Source organism: Stylophora pistillata, chromosome 2 (genome assembly GCF_964205215.1).
Source record: "Stylophora pistillata chromosome 2, jaStyPist1.2, whole genome shotgun sequence".
Taxonomy (NCBI): Eukaryota; Metazoa; Cnidaria; class Anthozoa; order Scleractinia; family Pocilloporidae; genus Stylophora; species Stylophora pistillata.
Window position 1 is genome coordinate 20,169,778 of NC_142520.1, and position 16,966 is coordinate 20,186,743.

Below are 16,966 nucleotides of genomic sequence, written 5' to 3' on the forward strand. Positions count from 1 at the left end.
TGCGATTAGCAGCCAGAGTTTCACAACTTTAGTGGTTGTTCGGCAACATTCTTAGCTGTCGCTGCTCGAAGGATATTTATTGTGAATTTTGTGCGTTATGGCTGACAGAAATAACCCATCTATGCGCAAGAAAAAGCGTCCAACAGATCGAGGTCTTCAGTTCTCTCTCAACAGAGAGCTTCCTCAAGAGAGCAGACTTCTTGGCATCAAGGAACGCGTCAAAATGGCAAAAGGTGCGCTAAATCTAACAAAAACAACCTCATGTACACAGAATGCGGATCTGATGGAGGCTCTTCTGTTAGCCTTTGAGGAGAAAATGGAGAGGAAAGGACTGACATCGAGCCAACTGAGCTTATCATCAACTGGAAGCACAGCTAGTCCGAACCCCTCTCTTGTTTCTACACCATCTACCACACGGTTTTCTTTTCCTTTAGCGTCTTCCACTCCATCTTTGGGTATTTCTTTGCCTTCCTCTGATGCTGTTTCTCCAGTTTCCCCTCCACATGCAGAACATACACCACAAAGAATGCAGATCACCGCGCCTTCAGCAGAGAACGACCCCATATACATGGTGTATCTCTTCAGCGAGGAAGCTCTGCGAACTCTGTATTTTTTTTTTTTTTGTTTTTGTTGTTGTTGTTTTTTTTTGTAACACTCTCTCCACATCATGCTGTTACTATGGAAAACTCATTGATTGCGATTTACTAATCTTCAATCGACAAAGTCACGTTGTGTTCGTAACAGTTTCATGTGTATGTGGAGATTCATTCAAGTGGCTCTACTCCTCTATCATGGGAGGATGTCCTCCAAAGTACTATGTAAATTTGAGGTAATTACCTTTTCGTTTTCTGCTGGAAATTTTCTGAAATTCGCTCTCTCTGTATTCTTGAGTTTTGTTGTAACTGGTCACTTATCTGCCTCTGTTTTTCATAGATTTTCAAGGCACTTTCTCTAATCCTCCTATGTTGTATTTCTTCTTGCAAGCAAATGGCAGACAATAACAGTTTACAGGAAGTTAAATGATGATCTCTCCACAAAAATACCTCAAATGGACTGAGCAGTTTTTTATTTGGTTTCTCTCTTACCTGAATTCTAAGATACCTGTTTTTTAAATTACTTCAACAGTCTTGGAAAAGCATTGTTATGCAAACATTGTGAATAGGGTTTCCAATGAGTCCATGTCTGCTGCCCAGGAAGAAGTGACAACACACCCCTGGTTATGTTGTAAATGGAGAGATACAAGTTGATTTCAATTTTATTTTGTCTTTGGCCACATACTTATACACCAGTCTTAGAGTAGGGGAGGTGCATGCTTGAGTTTTGTTCAATTGTTCCTTGTTGCAAGCCAGGATCTCTACAAGCAGTCAATTTGATGCATGGGATCTAGTAGACTTCTGCAAAGTTCTGCTGACTAGCACATCTAAGCATACAATATCTGATATCAAATTGTAAACCCTTAGAGATTAGTGAGTACAGAAATGTGTTCAATGTTATGTTTTGATATCTACCATTTCTTCCTGTAGTGTGTTATTACAGATGCAAGGCATGATTAGAGTAGATCAGCAGCACACACGATGGTGTCAGCCCTTTCTTTCTCATAAGATGCTTTTCAACTCTTTGTGTGATATGTTGAACCTTGATACACTCAATGCTATTCGTAAAAATATTTTTATTTTTACTGATTCTGTTTAGAACCAAAAAAGTTTTAGGAGTCGTAAACTGGAGTAGGGATAGTGAAACTTCAGCAGGGAGCCATGAAGTCCCTATGACGAAAAAGCTGCTGACTTTTCTAACCGAGACCCAAGGTACAGTACATTTGCGTCCTGAATAATATCCTACCATTGATGTAATATGAGTATGGAGGACAGAAAATTCCTTTATAGTGTGACTAAAGTAATTCTTTTTTTTCTTTTTTTATTTATTTCTGATGTGTACTTCTGCGCAAAGAAGAGTCCACTCAGTGAGCAAGAATTTCATGCTAATCTGCTGATTGTTGCTGACCATTAACAGGTAATTTAAATGACTGTTTATTGAGAGAATGTGTAGTAGTCATAAGGTACAAAGAGTTTTTCTCAGGTTACTCCTTCAAAAGTACGATTTCACGAAACCAAAATTATGATTATTAATTTTTGTTGTTATGAACACATTGTGTTATGTAATTCTGACAAGACATAGCATAATTCATAGACTCAAAGACTACTCAATTTTCTGTAAAAATGGAAAACCAGAAGCATTATACTTACTATTTTTAATACTGATCTATTAATTTGTTTTTCTATAATTCTCTTTATTTATGACTCAGGAAAATCATGTCAATTGCCATGCAGAGTCACAGTGCAAGCAGAATGGCGACCTAATGAGCAAAAGGTTTTTACTAGACCTGAAGCTGTAGCTGCAAATAGGAAAGCCCATTATAGGCACCTCAACATATAGACATGCATATGATTACATGCGGGTAATTAATTAGCACATGCTATTGTATGTTTTCGTTTCTTTGCCTGAAAAAGTTTGCCTTTTCCAAATTAGCGCTGTTGCAGTAAAGGCCTTGAAAGAGTTGCAAAAAATTCATGTTCCAGTTACAGAAAAAGCCACTCAAAATCTGTTACCTTCTGCAGTGTAGGGAAACATACTGGATTGAATCTCTCCATTCAGTGATTCTCATTAGTTTTATGCTTCTAAGCGGATCCATTATGGGGATGACACCTTCAACATGCACATGGAACTAGCCATTCTTGATTGGTTAAAAGAGTTATGCTGTTGTTAATTCTGCACAATTGCTTTGGCACCTTTTGAATGCTATGCTTACTCTTTCTTATTGACTTATTTCTCTTGCAGAATGAAAATTTGAATACAGAAGTATTGTCTCTGCAGATGTACCAACATGCCAGGCATCCGAATCTTCCGGCAGAGATCAGGGTGCTTACTGCAAGAACATTCAAATTCAGGGAAACCATCTGATCTACCTTTTTTAATTTAAATAACTGATGTCCACTCTGCTTACTAGTGATTCTGACTTCGTGTGATAACTTTAAATGGGCGCCCAAATGTCTTGTAAAAGATGTGAGGTAACCAGGAAAGAATAATTACAGCAACTGCTGGTACTAAGTAGTGAAGTATTCATGAATATTAGGTATTACTCAAGGGAATTTCCATGCAGTTTTATTGAGGTTTCCACCTCTTAATTTTCTTTTGACTGTACATGTTTCATGAACTTATTCAATTGTTATTTATAATATTTTATTGCTCTCCTTGACATGGGCATCTGTATGAGAATTTCCTTATTCCCTTTTATGCCCCGTGTAAGGAATGCCTGGAGGGTTAGGAAACCTTGACCTCACATCTTTTATGACGCAATTGGGCATCTTTTCCCGCGCTGCATTAACTTGGTCCCCAAGTTCCACGTTTCTAGCCTGGTAAATAGGGCCTTTTCAGAGCCCACACTTCTTTAGAGACCTCCAGTAAGTCTGTAATCTTTACGACGTCGCACGTGATTTTCTCTGTGTGCTTTTCTCTGCTAAAGAGCTTTTTTCAGTCATTTATTTCACATTGGATAAAGCTTCCCAACCTATTTTCTTTATACTGAGTGGCTAAGGCCTTTCACTTCCATGGCAGGAGAAAGAAAAATCAGGCTTTTCGACTGACTGCTCCACGAAACAACTTGTCTACGATAGGTACACTATTGGATGGGGCATGGGATTTTTTGGCTGCCAATGCAAGCTATGAAACCCTTGACCACTTTCATAAATGGCTGCTGGATTAATATTCTTTTCTTTAAATTTAAATTAGCCTTTCTGGCCTCGCTTGAGATAATGTATTCTTTTGAATTTAGTACTGGAGAACGAGGCCAGAAAGGCTAATTTAAATTTAAACAAAAGAATATTCATCTGGCAGCCATTCATGAAAGTGGTCTATGAGGGGCCAATTTCTTCAGGGTATTTCTGAGAGAGCCATTAATGATTATCAATATTCAGAAGATGTACTGAAACAGTCCGTGCCACTTAAAAATATAAATCTCGTCTGTAAAACACAAAGTTAATTTAAAGAAGTCTGGCTGCTATGTAACATTAAATGTATTGGATTTCACTTAAGGTTACCCAAGCTCAGTTTCTCAGATGATAATGTTGACAAGTTTGTTAAAAGTTTAGACATTGGTCATGTCACACAGATCCCAGAGGCATCAGGTGTTTCTTGCACAGTCACTGGCCTGGTGTTTATGATTATTGATTTGCACATGAGAGTTCCCCATCTTTCTTGTAAACTTGTCTCGTTCGATGAAAATGAAAATCATTTAATTTTTCAGTTTTCAGATGATGGAGCTACTGAAACAAATGAGCTGACAATGTCAATTGGAAGTATGGTGTGCTGGAACCTTGGTGATCAGGTGTAAGTGTAAAAGAGAAAGATCAAATAATGCATGACCTCTGGAAGCAGCTCACTGAAGAGATGAAAATGTTTTAAGGTAATGTTTTGACTGTTTGTTACAAAGGGTGCACTGTTGAATTTCAGCCAGGAGCAGGCATGTCCTGGCAGAGCTGGGCTGCTAATGAACTCAACCAGGCAGCTACGTATCCTTCTCCAAATGCAAATGTTCATAAAGGAAACATGAACACTATGGGGGTAGTTTTGGAGTGGGTAAAGATGACACCTGAAAACTTTGCACTAAGGATATGAGAACCTCTAATACTGAAAAGGTAAACAATTTTCTTGCCTCTCTTCCCCCAAACCTTTCAGAAAAAAATAGAAATTCCAGAAAGTTACAGTTCACGGCTGAAAGTAGCATCCAACAGTTTGGTCTTCCTAGGATTGGGCATTTTCCAGACAGGTTAAGGCCAGAACCCATGCATTGTAAGATCAATGCCTGACAACATTATATTGATCTCCTGTACTTAGAGGCAGTGGAAAGAGGAAAGTTTGATCCTTTTGTTTCTGCTCTGAGAAAACCTATAGGGAATAGAGACTTTTTTGAGGGTTTCTGGTACAGACAGTGTTGGGGAGCGTGCTAGGAAGCAGGGGATGTTGCAGAAATCAGAGGTGGACCTAAAGCAATACCTGCAGAAGAGAAGTTTTCCTTATGCAAGGCATACATCAGTTGGGTGGGGGGGGGGGGGGGGGATGTGGACTGGGATACTGGACTTCAAGAGTAAAAGAACATTTTAGTGATGAAGCTAGAACAGGTGTAACAAGTTACCAGTTAGGCTTATTGGCAATCAAGCCATTGCATTGGCTTGATATTACCATTATCATAAGTGAGTATCTGAAGAATGCAGGGGGACTTTTTAATAGAATAGAGACCAATTCTGCCCAGGTTGCAGAAATGGAAGAAATGTGTAGTATGTATTTTAACTCGGTGTCTTTACTTTTTTCATCCAGTTGAACGGAAGTTGCATAAGCACACAGGGGATACTTTCAGAGGTGATGCAATGCGAAAGTTGCATAAGCACGTGTATGCTAGATCACGAGGTTGTAACAGGAGACGCGTGGGAGATGATAAATTAGTTTTTGTGTGTGAGAGCAGAAATTAAGAGAGACATTGTGAAAACTAGGAGGAGAATAAAACAGGATTTGTTAAGGACAATTTTCGAGTACGTGAGTTAAGAGTGTACACCGCAGGTTTGGTACATTTGTTGTGTTAATGTCACAACATGGACAGTTGGATATACCATTCCCTATCATGCAAATTTGCTGTTTACAAGGTATAAGATGGGTTATGGCATTGTCTCTTTGCAGGCTAAAGAGGCCAAACATTCTGGAGTGAGGGAAGATTTGACCTTAACTAACCAGTCAAATGTAAGCACCACCACTGGTAAATGGTGGCAAGTAATGCGAAGTAATTATGTTCACTCATTTTACCTCCCAGAACATCAACCAATGCCCTCTTCTTATACCTCACACTACTAATGATGTTCTCCACCACACTGTTACCAACCAAATGTTTGAAATTGTGGTGGAAATAAAGAAAATGATTTGCTCAGTTGTCAAGTTTGTTTGTCTAGTATTGACCGGGTGACTTGTGCAAGCAGCAGAGGTGCGACAGAATCAGTGATGTGTGCACTAAAACCCATTGTCTGTAAACAGTGCAATACTCGCTTTGCTGATAACTTATCACTGTGGTCTCATCTAAAGTTCTGCAATGCCACTGAGGTAAGAAGTGTAGCTATCAATCCAACTTTGATGACAGTACCTGGTTTAAAGGAAGCTTTACATAGTAGAGGATTAAGCACTGCAGGTAATAAGGAAATTCTAGGTAAGCGCCTTGAAGGTGCATTGGCTTGGGAAGGGTACTTGAATTAATTTTTAAGCAACAGTTTAACTTTCCCAAAATATTTGATGTGAAGTGCATTTTTCTTGGTCAAGTTGGTGCACAATAAGGCACACTTCCTATGAGAATGATAACTAGGCTCTCAACAAATTCTGTGTACCAGTAATGTGAGTAATATGCCAACTTACTAAGAAAAATATTTTAAAATTGGTGCAAAATTGGTTAAATTAGCTATGTTTGCTAGACAGGTTAAACCTGTCGGAATGCAAAAGTAATGTCACTGATATCACTTGGTATGCACTGATATATTACATACAAAACTTGATAAACCAATTTTTTTTTTAATTGACTTCCATTTTAGAGGCAGGGTTTCTGCTCTAATGTATTTCTGGAATTGTGTACATAAAGGTTTGACCACTAAACCCTTGACATGCTAACAACAGTATGCATATTCTCCATACTGTTCTCAATACATTTTCCAAGGTGCTGACAAGGAGAATTTGTTTAACAATCAAGAGCTTCTTCAGTTAGTAATTATTTGCTTCATTCTTGTGACTTTGTTTAATTTGGGGTTAATATTGTAAGAAGAAATTAGATGCTGGTCACTGTTAGGGGTCAAAGGGTTAATAACTAATGACTCAGCATTTTGCTTATGTTGACACAATGCTTTTCTTTTAGTAATGGATTTGTCTTCTATTGATAGTTTAGTCTGATAGTTTAATGATATATATTAATGATATCTTACAATATTACAAAAAATATGCACTGCCTGCAGGTAGCAAAGGCTAGTCGAGGGGGGCAGTGTTAAATACGTATATTATAAAATATAAAATAAAAAGATTTACAAAGCAAGAGATTCAAAATTCTAGACAAATTACAACTACATATATACATTTAAGATACGGCAAGAAAACAGAACAAGCTGTGGGGTCTGATAGTTGTGCTATTAAAGTAGACAAACCAATATAACCGTCATATTTTTCGAGTCTCTAGAGGAGGAAATGAGTGTTACTCTTAAAGTTGTATTTTGATAGCTGGCGCACTTCACAAGACAAGCTATTCCAGATTCTAACACCATTTCTTGAAATAACTAAAAGTTACCAAAGGTTGCAGCTTGATAGTTTTAAGAGCAGGATGAAGTATACATAGATAAATGAAATTTGTATTTAAAATGAGTAATTCTCTATACTGATAGAATAATTGCATAGATGAATCAGACGTCATTGTTAGTCAAATAATTAACAAGCTTTTAGCTGTTATGTTTAGGTAAAACCATACTTCTATTTATTTACTTCAGTGTATTTCTTTCTACAAGATATAAAGATTACAATTTAAAATATCTTCTTGTATCAATAAACATATTTCCTTCAGAACTTTGTTTCACATTACATTCAGGGTTGTCATTCTTTTGCTATGTGAAAGTTTCGTAATTAATTGTCAGGCTAGATCATATTCAAATTCAATAGCTTTTGTAAATTTGAGTCTTTTCCAAATCCTTCTCGATCATAGCGCAGCACGTAAAATGAGATTGTTACCCTGTGATATTTTACTAAATAAATAATTTGAAGCGGCGTAGTTTGCGTGACAACAATAATTGACTCGCCACAACCTCGTTCCCAGGGTCTCTTATCTTCCCGCACCCTGGAGCGAGTGAAGAGAGACCCTGGTTTAGGCTGGTCACGTGTTTTGAGAGCAAAAACAATTCCTTTGGGACGAGTCGTTCTTTTGCTGCATTTTTGCCCCATATCCTTTGTCATCTTCAAATCGACGCTATCGTTGTTCAGGTCGCCACGTTTTATAGCAGCCTTCAAGTCGCTATATGTCGGAGTTGGTATTGTAACCTTAATTTAAGACCCAAACAAGTCCTGTGTTTAGAAGCGATGTATTCGGGCAGAGATGTTGTGGCCGTTTTACCGACGGGATACGGTAAATCCTTGATTTTTCATCTTCTTAATTCTTCACTCTTCGAGAAGTTAAACAGTCAACGACCTGAACCTTCCTTGTCATTTCGTCCAGTTGTTTATGTTGTTTCGCCTTTGAATACCTTTATTAAAGATCAAGTAAGAACGAGCACCGGCAGCCGTAGGTTTTTTTGTGACTAAGGGCCTGATTACATGATCCGGGCTGGCCCTGTTAGCCGGGCTGATTTGTTTTGTTTTGGTGTTCGCCAAAGCGTGAAAACAAAAGAAATCAGCCCGGCTAACCGGGCCAGCTCGGCTCATGTAATCAGGCCCTTAATTGAGTCCTAAAGTGTGACGTCACGTTGCCATGACAGCATTTTTTTCTGGTCTAAACAGTTTAAACTCATACTTCAAACATGGCGTCTTTATCGATATGCTCACTCGTTTCTTTCTTTTCTGGAGAGCGGAAATCGCTTGATCGCGGAGAAAACCACTTCAAATCCGACCATGTCCAAAGCTTTATTTATTCCAGGGGAGTCATCAAAGGTGAAGTCCAAGCAAGCATGAAAAATAAGGACTACAAAGTCACAGTAAGTTGCCAATTTGGGATCACAACACGTATGTTCAATTCGAAGAACTCCCAACCCCGATTTCACCTCCAATTTAACGTTTATATTGCGGAATATATATTGCAACTTACGTGTCTGTTTCGAACTATCTTTTTATCAGATTTATCTCGATGAAAACCTTGAAATAAAAAACACAGAATGCGAGTGTCCTCGCGGCGAGTTCAAGTGCAGTCACGCGGCAGCCATATTTATTTATGGCATCCACAACCTTAGCAGGACGGACCTGGAATGCCAATGGAAACGAAAGCGAAAGGCAGAAAGCGTACAGTCTGCAAGCCAGATGTTTCCAGCGCCACCGAAGAAGAAGGATTACAGCCCTTTGGCGCGCGATCCTAGCCGAGAAGATCGGATGTGGCTGTACAGCGAACTAAAGCGCTATGGCAAATTTACAGGGACCTGCTGGATCTTGAGTCCCGAACCACAACCTGCTACCCCTCTCCCGATCAAGACGATTGAAGATATCATTTACTCAGAAGGTTTCCGTATGGCATCTACGAAGGAAAAGCAATTAGAGTACTTGATTGAGAATGCCAAAGTAGAGGAGAGAACCATAAATGTTGTGAGCACCCTCACAGCTGGCCAGCGAAACAGCCCTGCATGGCACCAAGCTCGTAGAGGCCGCCTGACTGCCAGTAATTTTGGCTCTGTCCTCCAGGCAAAAAGAGTTACACCGTCTCTTATCAAGCGACTACTTGGGGAATACAACTTGAGTGGAGTTAAAGCAATTGCATGGGGACAGGACAATGAGACTGAGGCCCTGAAATCCTTCACCAACATCACAAACTTTACACCTGTACAGACCGGCCTTTGGCTACACGAGTCGGGAGTTCTGGGTGCTTCCCCTGATGGACTTGTGGGAGACGACTCGGTGATTGAGTGTAAGTGCCCCTACACACATCGAAATGCGACAATCAAGGAAGCTTGTGGGCACAAAGACTTTTACTTGGAGGAGAAGGAAGGGAATTATACGCTGTCTACCACACATGTTTACTGGCATCAGTGTCAAGGCCAGATGTTCCTGACAAAGCGCAAATTCTGCTACTTTGTTGTATGGACCACAAAGGATAGTGTAGTTATCAAGATTAAAAGGTATTTTTTTAAATTTCATACATTAATTTCTTAATATAACATTACATATTCTACACTCAGATAGAGACACAAGATAAAGAACCCACATTTTTCCATTTAGCATAGTAACTTAATAATAAATTACATTCTTCCTGAAAGCAAGCTTAAACAATTTTTTTTTTTGCAACCAATGGCTACTGGTAGCTGGTAACACTTATCCTGGTTACTCAACAGGGCCCAGGTGCATAAAACTTATGCCACACTTAAGTAGGCTTGCATAGCAATGCAAAGGGAAGGGGAGGGAGCCAAAACAAAATCCATGCAGACACAGGTTATTTTTTCTGACTACCTCTCACCATCCCTTAAGCTAATTTAAGTGTGGCTTTAGTTTTATACACCTGGACTCAGGCTCCCAGCTTCACAGACACAAAAGTAAAACCTTTAAGCCAGCACGACTTTCACACTTGGAACTACTGGACAAAAGAATTCCATACTGGTCACATGCCTCTGACCTGGATTTAGTTGAAATGACAATTTAAGAATGTCACTGGATTTCATTATAATCTATTTTCACAGAACACATAGTAGTTTGTATTAATGAACATAAAGGTGATGAATATCAGAAAAATGTAAAACTGACCACATCATATTTTTGACCAAAGCTATGTCAATACCATTTGATCTGTTACAGTGGGGCTTCTAGTAATACAAAAATAATATTAAAAACTCATTGTACTATAATTTAGTTGAAAAAAAGTTCTATTCAGTCAAATTCAAAGTCTTCGCAGCCATCCTTGATCAATGGATACTGCAAATTAACAAGAGCTGAGCACAGTTGGCATAGCTTGTCAGCATGGCACCTCAAAAATGCTGGGATGAAGCCAAGGATGCGAAAACTCTTAAGTCTTGCATTTGCACGCTCTACGTGGATGCGACATCAAGCTATTGATTTTGTCGCCCTTGCCTCACTCTCTGTAAACTTTCCATTGTTGAGAAATGGTGGTATGTTCACTGAAACACCTCTTGGAACTACATCGCTGATGAGAAAACCTTTGTCTGCCAGAACAAGATCACCAGCACTCAAATGTTTACAAAACCCAGACTCTTTAACCATGACCTTGTCACTGACTGAGCCAGGAAAAAGATCACTAACATAGGTTATAACTCCATTTTGGGCAACCCCTATAATGACTTTGAAAGAGTTCATTCCCCTGTAGCTGGAATATGTAGCATTCTGCTGGGACTTGAGCTTAGGTGCAGCAATTTCAATGTCTGTACAATCAATCACAATGCGGCAACTGCTGTACTCAGTGAAAGAGGATGGCAAACACATCTTGTTCTTTTCTCTAGATGGCACGGTTGTCATGATGTCTTTGAACAGGAGAGAATGCAGAACATGGACAAAAGTTAGTACTATGTTAGCAACAGTTGCAACACTGCATGAAAACAACTGGGCTAAATGTAGATTGGTATAATTTTGTTTCAGTTTCATCAGAGTGACAAATATCTGGTCCTCAAGTGTGATCGCCTCAACCTTCCATCCAGCATAATAGTTTATTTCACCCTTGAATCTTGAAACATATCCCACAACAATATCAAAAACATCCTTAGTGGGTAGACCTGTCTCCATCCGTATCACCTCAGGGCTCAAGCTCTTAGCAGAGTAGTGTGCACTATAGTAACTTTACATTTCCTTGTGTTTAGCAAGTTCTGTTGAAGTCATGTCAAGCTCTATTGACAGCAGAGCTTCTTTGGAACTTGTCTTTTCCTCTTGTGAGCATTCAGTGGAACATGGTTCAGAGTTCTCTTTAATCTCTTCAAGCACAGATGCTACAGTTGGTAATTTCGTGGGCTCGGCAGACACTTTCCGTTTTTTCTTGGGGGTAGGTGTACTGGGAGGTGTTGGTCCTGTACCTGGCAGCAAGTCCAAACTATCAAACAGCTTGTGCCTGTTTCTGTCACTGATGGTAGGCATATTTTCTTTTCGCCCATCTTTAAAGTGACAACTGCAAAGTCGCGAATGTTTGCTGGGCTTTCTATCTCCTCTCCTATAACAGAAAAAGACAGAAGCAGTTACTATACTTGCGCTTAAAAAACCCAAAGTTTAGTTGGTTACATGCTTAACCTTGTAGTCTAAGACGTGAATGCGAAGCGAGTATTTCTCTGAGCTTGTTACTTAATACTAGTTAGTGTAAAAGCTTTGATACTCACAACTATCATATAGTTTTTTAGTAAATAAATAATCTTAGATCAAGACTGAAGACAAGGAAAGGCAAAGCCGCGAGAAAACAAATAAGACAAGAAAGAGAAACAGCTAATTGTGAATCAGTTTGAGATAAAAAAACAGCTATTTCTAATCGATGGTACAGCATTGAAATATATATTATTCGAAAAATACTCACCTTACAAATGATATCCACTTATCATAGAGTGTTTTACGTTTTTTCTGGTCTGGAAACGAAAAGAATCAGCAGCAGTGGCTTTCAGATGTGTGATTGCAATCTGGATGAAAACACTGGCCCATCGCAAACTTCGTCTCTGTGGCGTTTTGACTCGAATTATTGCTCACCAGGTGCTTTTGTCCGCTTATTATACTCTTCAATAGTAAGGCCAAAGGTTATCTTGACTCTCTTTATCTTATTTCTATTATTGGAGGATAAAATGCGCTATTATAGCTCTTGAAGTGCTCGAGGTCAACGACAATGTGTCACGCTAGGGACGCCATATTGGTTTGTTTAGACCACAGAATTCCGGTGCTATGGAAACGTGACGTAAGCACTTTAGGACTCTATAGAGTGGCAAAGTATGACGTCACGTTGTCATGACCGCATTTTTTTCAGTTCTAAACAAACTGTTCTATCCAATATGGCGGACGCAAGCGTCATGTGGAGCTCCGTTTTACAGACTTTGAACTCCTTGTTTGACGCTCGTGGTACATTCAAGTTATGCTGGAAGTAGAAGGATAAGGCCATAATATCTTGCAGAATCTAAAATATTGGAGAATTAGGCGAAATGGTTCAGTGTTTCGCACCCGAATGTAATCACCAGTCTGAGAGTCATTGCTGTCGCTTCTTTGCATTCCCGAGCAAAGAAAAGAAAAAATCTGAGTATGATCGATGGAGAAGATTATTAAGGTTTGTATTTTAACTTACATATATACTGTAAAACCAGAATATCGCAGCTAAACTAAAGTATTGTGGCTTTCGGACTAATAAACATGGTACTTGTTGGATTGACGCTTGTTTCGATTTACTTCTAACAAAATCCAACTCTGATCTAAATACATTCCACATCTCTATATGTTTCAACAGGAGAGAAGATCGAGAACCAAGCAAACACAGCCGTGTTTGCAGCTGCCATTTCAGAAATGGCGAGAAGGTATTTGGGCCAGAGATTTTTAAGCACAACGAAGGAAAACTTTTCCCTTCTAGCAGTAAACCGCCACCAAAGAAGAAGAAGAAATTGGAAAAAAGTACAGATGGCAAGGAATTAGTCGACATCGAAAAAATGAGAGAAGCCTTGCAGAGCAACGAAAGTGAAGATCAAGAACGGGACGTACTCAACGATTTAACTGCTTCGGAGATAATCCTTGAAGCAGAAGTAAAGCAGCTGAGAAATGACCTTCAACAACATGAAGAGAAGTCAAAATATTTTAGAGAAAAATACTCAGTGTCTACGTTAAGTGACGATGTAATACGCATGGAAACCGGTCTTCCAACTAAGCAAGTATTTGATGTAGTTGTACTTTATACTTTAAGATTCAAAGACTCAATAATATATTTTCATGGCTGGAAGGTGGAATCAATAAGTTTTGAAGACCAGATATTCATAACTTTAATGAAGATTAGACAGAATTACACGAACCTTCATATAGCTCAGTTATTTTCATGCAGTGAAACTACTATATCTAATATTGTCATTACATTTATTCATCTCTTGCTCGAGATTTTGTTCACTTTTTTGATGTCAACAGTACCTTCTAGGGAGAAAAATAAGACTTGTTTGCCGTCATCATTTACACAGTTCAGTTCTTGTAAGATCATAATAGATTGCACAGACATTGAAGTTGCAACCCCTGGCCTAATGACTCATCAAAGTGCAACTTATTCTTCATACAGAGGTATGAATTCATTTAAAGTACTCGTTGGTGTGGCACCTAATGGGGTCATAACATATGTTTCTAACCTTTACCCTGGATCAACTTCAGATAAGGCTATAGTGGAAATGTCTGGTTTTTTGAAACACCTTTATCCAGGAGATCTTGTTCTTGCTGACAAGGGCTTTCTAATCCAAGATATAGTTCCGAGGGGTGTGTCTGTAAATATTCCCCCATTCTTAAACAATGGTAAATTTACTGAAAATGAAATAAAAGTAACTAAGTCGATTGCCAAATGCAGAATCCATGTAGAGAGGGCTAACGCCAGGTTAAAGGATTTTAAGATTTTAAGTTTTATTCCCTCTTACCTAAGATGCTATTCTGAAAAAATTTTTCAGCTTTGTGCTGCTCTTGTTAATTTGCAGTTTCCGTTAATCAAGGAAGGTTGTACAAATGTATTTTTTGAGTAGAAAATTCTCAAGAGAGGCTCAAGTCATGTCTTCGATGACTACAAAGATTCAATAGTTACAGTAATAAAAAGTCAATAAGTTATGGCAATCTCTTCAATTCTTTTTTTTTCTACTTTTTGCTCTTTACTTAGGGTGTGATTCTTACTTAAATAGGCATGAAAGCATCACTCTAGTTTCTGTCTCTATTTTGGAAAAGTAGTCTACCAACAATTGAGATAGATGGATAGATATAGGTTATTCCTCATAACTTTAACAACTATGATATTCTATGATTATTTTCCTAGTTCATATAATCCTAACTGTACAAGGGAAGAAGAGAATCATTAACAGTTAATAATTTTCAATCTTTTCAATTGTTCTACAGAGTTGAACAGTAACATTATTTTTTAATTTCTCATTTCCACATAAGGTAGAATAAATATAAAGAGTACAAGTGTATATGTCTCCTCTTATGTATTCACACTTATAATAATTACCCCTCAATCATTTTAGGGTAGTAATGATGGAAATAAAAGTTTCTTAGAATATCAAGATTAGGTTTCCATTCCTCATCTCTATGAATGACCAAAGTTACGTGGCCCTTGACAGTCCACACAACAAAATAACAATACATTCTGTTTGTGAGATGGAGCTGTCCTTGAATTTGATGCCAATACCCAGACTTGTGATCCCTCTTAAGCTCAATTTTGTCCTTTCGCCTCTCCAAATAGAATGATTCTGATTCTATAACTTCCTCTATGGTTGAATTCCTAAAGGTATATGGGCATTTTACTTCCAAAATACCTTTTTGATCAACTAGACCATCAGGTGTGGCACCAAGAATACCTGACTCTTCAAACCAAATTCCTGTTGGTTCAACTTTTAAACAATGTGACATCTCAAATGCATTCACAGCTTCCTTTTCATTGTTGACTCCCCATGTGATGGCTTTGACTCCAGATAAATCATACTCGCCCATGAGTCTTTTCAAGAGTGATTGTGAAACTCTCTTGGCTGCTAAGACAGGACCAAAATTACTAGCTGTGAGTCTTCCCTTTCTAAGCATTGACCATGCTGGATTCTCTCTTTGACCCACTGTGAGTTTTGCTATTTCTTGTATAGTACTACTTTGGATTTTGCATTTTTCCTTAAAAAAAGAGAGCTGATCTTCCTTTCCATGGGCTTGAAGGAAGCCATCAGAATAAATTATTTCTTCGATTGTAAGCATTGGTAACGTCACCGGTTCAGGTTCAGGGCTCAGAATCCACCATAGTCCTGTGAACTTTCCATATTCACATAACGATCGGTAAATGGATGAACGATCTGCTTGCGTAGGTTCTCTCGATAGAGCACAGTACTGTTTCGGAGGAGGAAACATCTCAGTGACGTCCCGAACTGTAGGACAAGTTGGCTTTTTTGGCTTGTTCCATCGACATTCGATGTCCGTACGACTAACATGATGTATGGCGTAAATGAACACAGCTGCGGCATGACTGCACTTGAAAGCGCCCTTAGGACATTCACACTCTGTCGACTTGATATTCAAGTTACTATCTACGAATATCTAAAGTAGAAGAAGAAAAATTTTTATTCTTTTAGTGATTTTATTGGTTGTAAATAGCTCTCAGGCGTTCTCAGCGCTCCAATCGAACAGCCATCGAACGGATCCTATTTTAGAGGCGCTAAGAGCTATACTTTATGAAGTCAATATTATATACATCGGAGCCTATAATTTAGATATTAAAGCTATTGAGTAGCTTTTATAATTGATCTAATGATTCCCAACCGATTCACAAAATATAAACATAAACATACAAGAGAGCTTACGTACCGTAACCTCGTAGACTTTTGATCTCATACTAGCGTGAACTTTGCCTCTAAGAATGCCTTGATTATACATAAAACATTCTATATGATCAGATTTGACGTGGTTCTCCCCTTTTGCGATAGATTTCTTTTCATCTTCGAAGTAAGATAGCAAAGAAGAGATTGAAAATAAGGCCATGATTAATATGGCGCCATACACAACGCGACCTCAGCGTTTGTTTAGAACTGAGAAAAATGCTGTCATGGAAACGTGACGTCATGGCTTTGCTACTCTATTAAACACTGGCACGTCAAATTATGTAAACAAAGGAAACCGAACAGTTACGTGCAATCGACTGCGCATATTTTTCCTCTTCTGAAGGAAATAGGTACTAGAAAAAGAGAGATCGGTTAGACGAGCACAAAAAATAAATCTGTACCAATTTTCCTGGTCATCGAACATTATCACGCCAAAGCTTAAACTGAAAGGAGTCTTTCCCATGCTGCGCTAAATATCTCTGCCGTTTCTTGATCGCAATCTTGATCGCGTTGGTTATCCAAGGTTTATCTCTTTGATGGACCTTAAATGTTTTAAGCGGGAGGAAACATTCAACAGAGTTCATAAGAGTTTAATGAAAAAACTCAAATTCATCAGCATAGGATCTTAAAGAAAAAAGGCTGTCCCAGGAAAATGACGTAAGCCACTGGCCAAAATCTCTCATACGACTATGACGCGTGTCGCGGCGAGTTAGTGTTCT

The 16,966-nt window shown here is 38.7% G+C and overlaps 3 protein-coding genes and 3 pseudogenes across 3 annotated transcripts in view; 4 read left to right on the forward strand and 2 right to left on the reverse strand.

The window, feature by feature from the left end:
- The window catches only part of LOC111347678 (uncharacterized), a 724,620-nt gene that overhangs the window by 630,406 nt on the left and 77,248 nt on the right, over nucleotides 1-16,966 (reverse strand). The gene's annotated exons all lie outside the window — the stretch shown is intronic.
- LOC148737661 (uncharacterized) lies at nucleotides 98-5,575 on the forward strand (annotated as a pseudogene).
- LOC148737662 (uncharacterized) lies at nucleotides 5,701-7,482 on the forward strand (annotated as a pseudogene).
- On the forward strand, nucleotides 8,502-10,598 carry LOC148737663 (uncharacterized). The gene is made up of 2 exons (XM_088747388.1): nucleotides 8,502-8,750; nucleotides 8,890-10,598. Exons 1-2 carry the CDS (start codon nucleotides 8,577-8,579, stop codon nucleotides 9,910-9,912), a joined length of 1,197 nt encoding a protein of 398 aa, XP_088603514.1. The 5' UTR covers nucleotides 8,502-8,576; the 3' UTR covers nucleotides 9,913-10,598.
- LOC148737664 (uncharacterized) lies at nucleotides 12,858-14,859 on the forward strand. Its single transcript, XM_088747380.1, has 2 exons — nucleotides 12,858-12,991; nucleotides 13,169-14,859. Exons 1-2 carry the CDS (start codon nucleotides 12,870-12,872, stop codon nucleotides 14,421-14,423), a joined length of 1,377 nt encoding a protein of 458 aa, XP_088603506.1. The 5' UTR covers nucleotides 12,858-12,869; the 3' UTR covers nucleotides 14,424-14,859.
- On the reverse strand, nucleotides 13,676-16,451 carry LOC148737665 (uncharacterized; annotated as a pseudogene).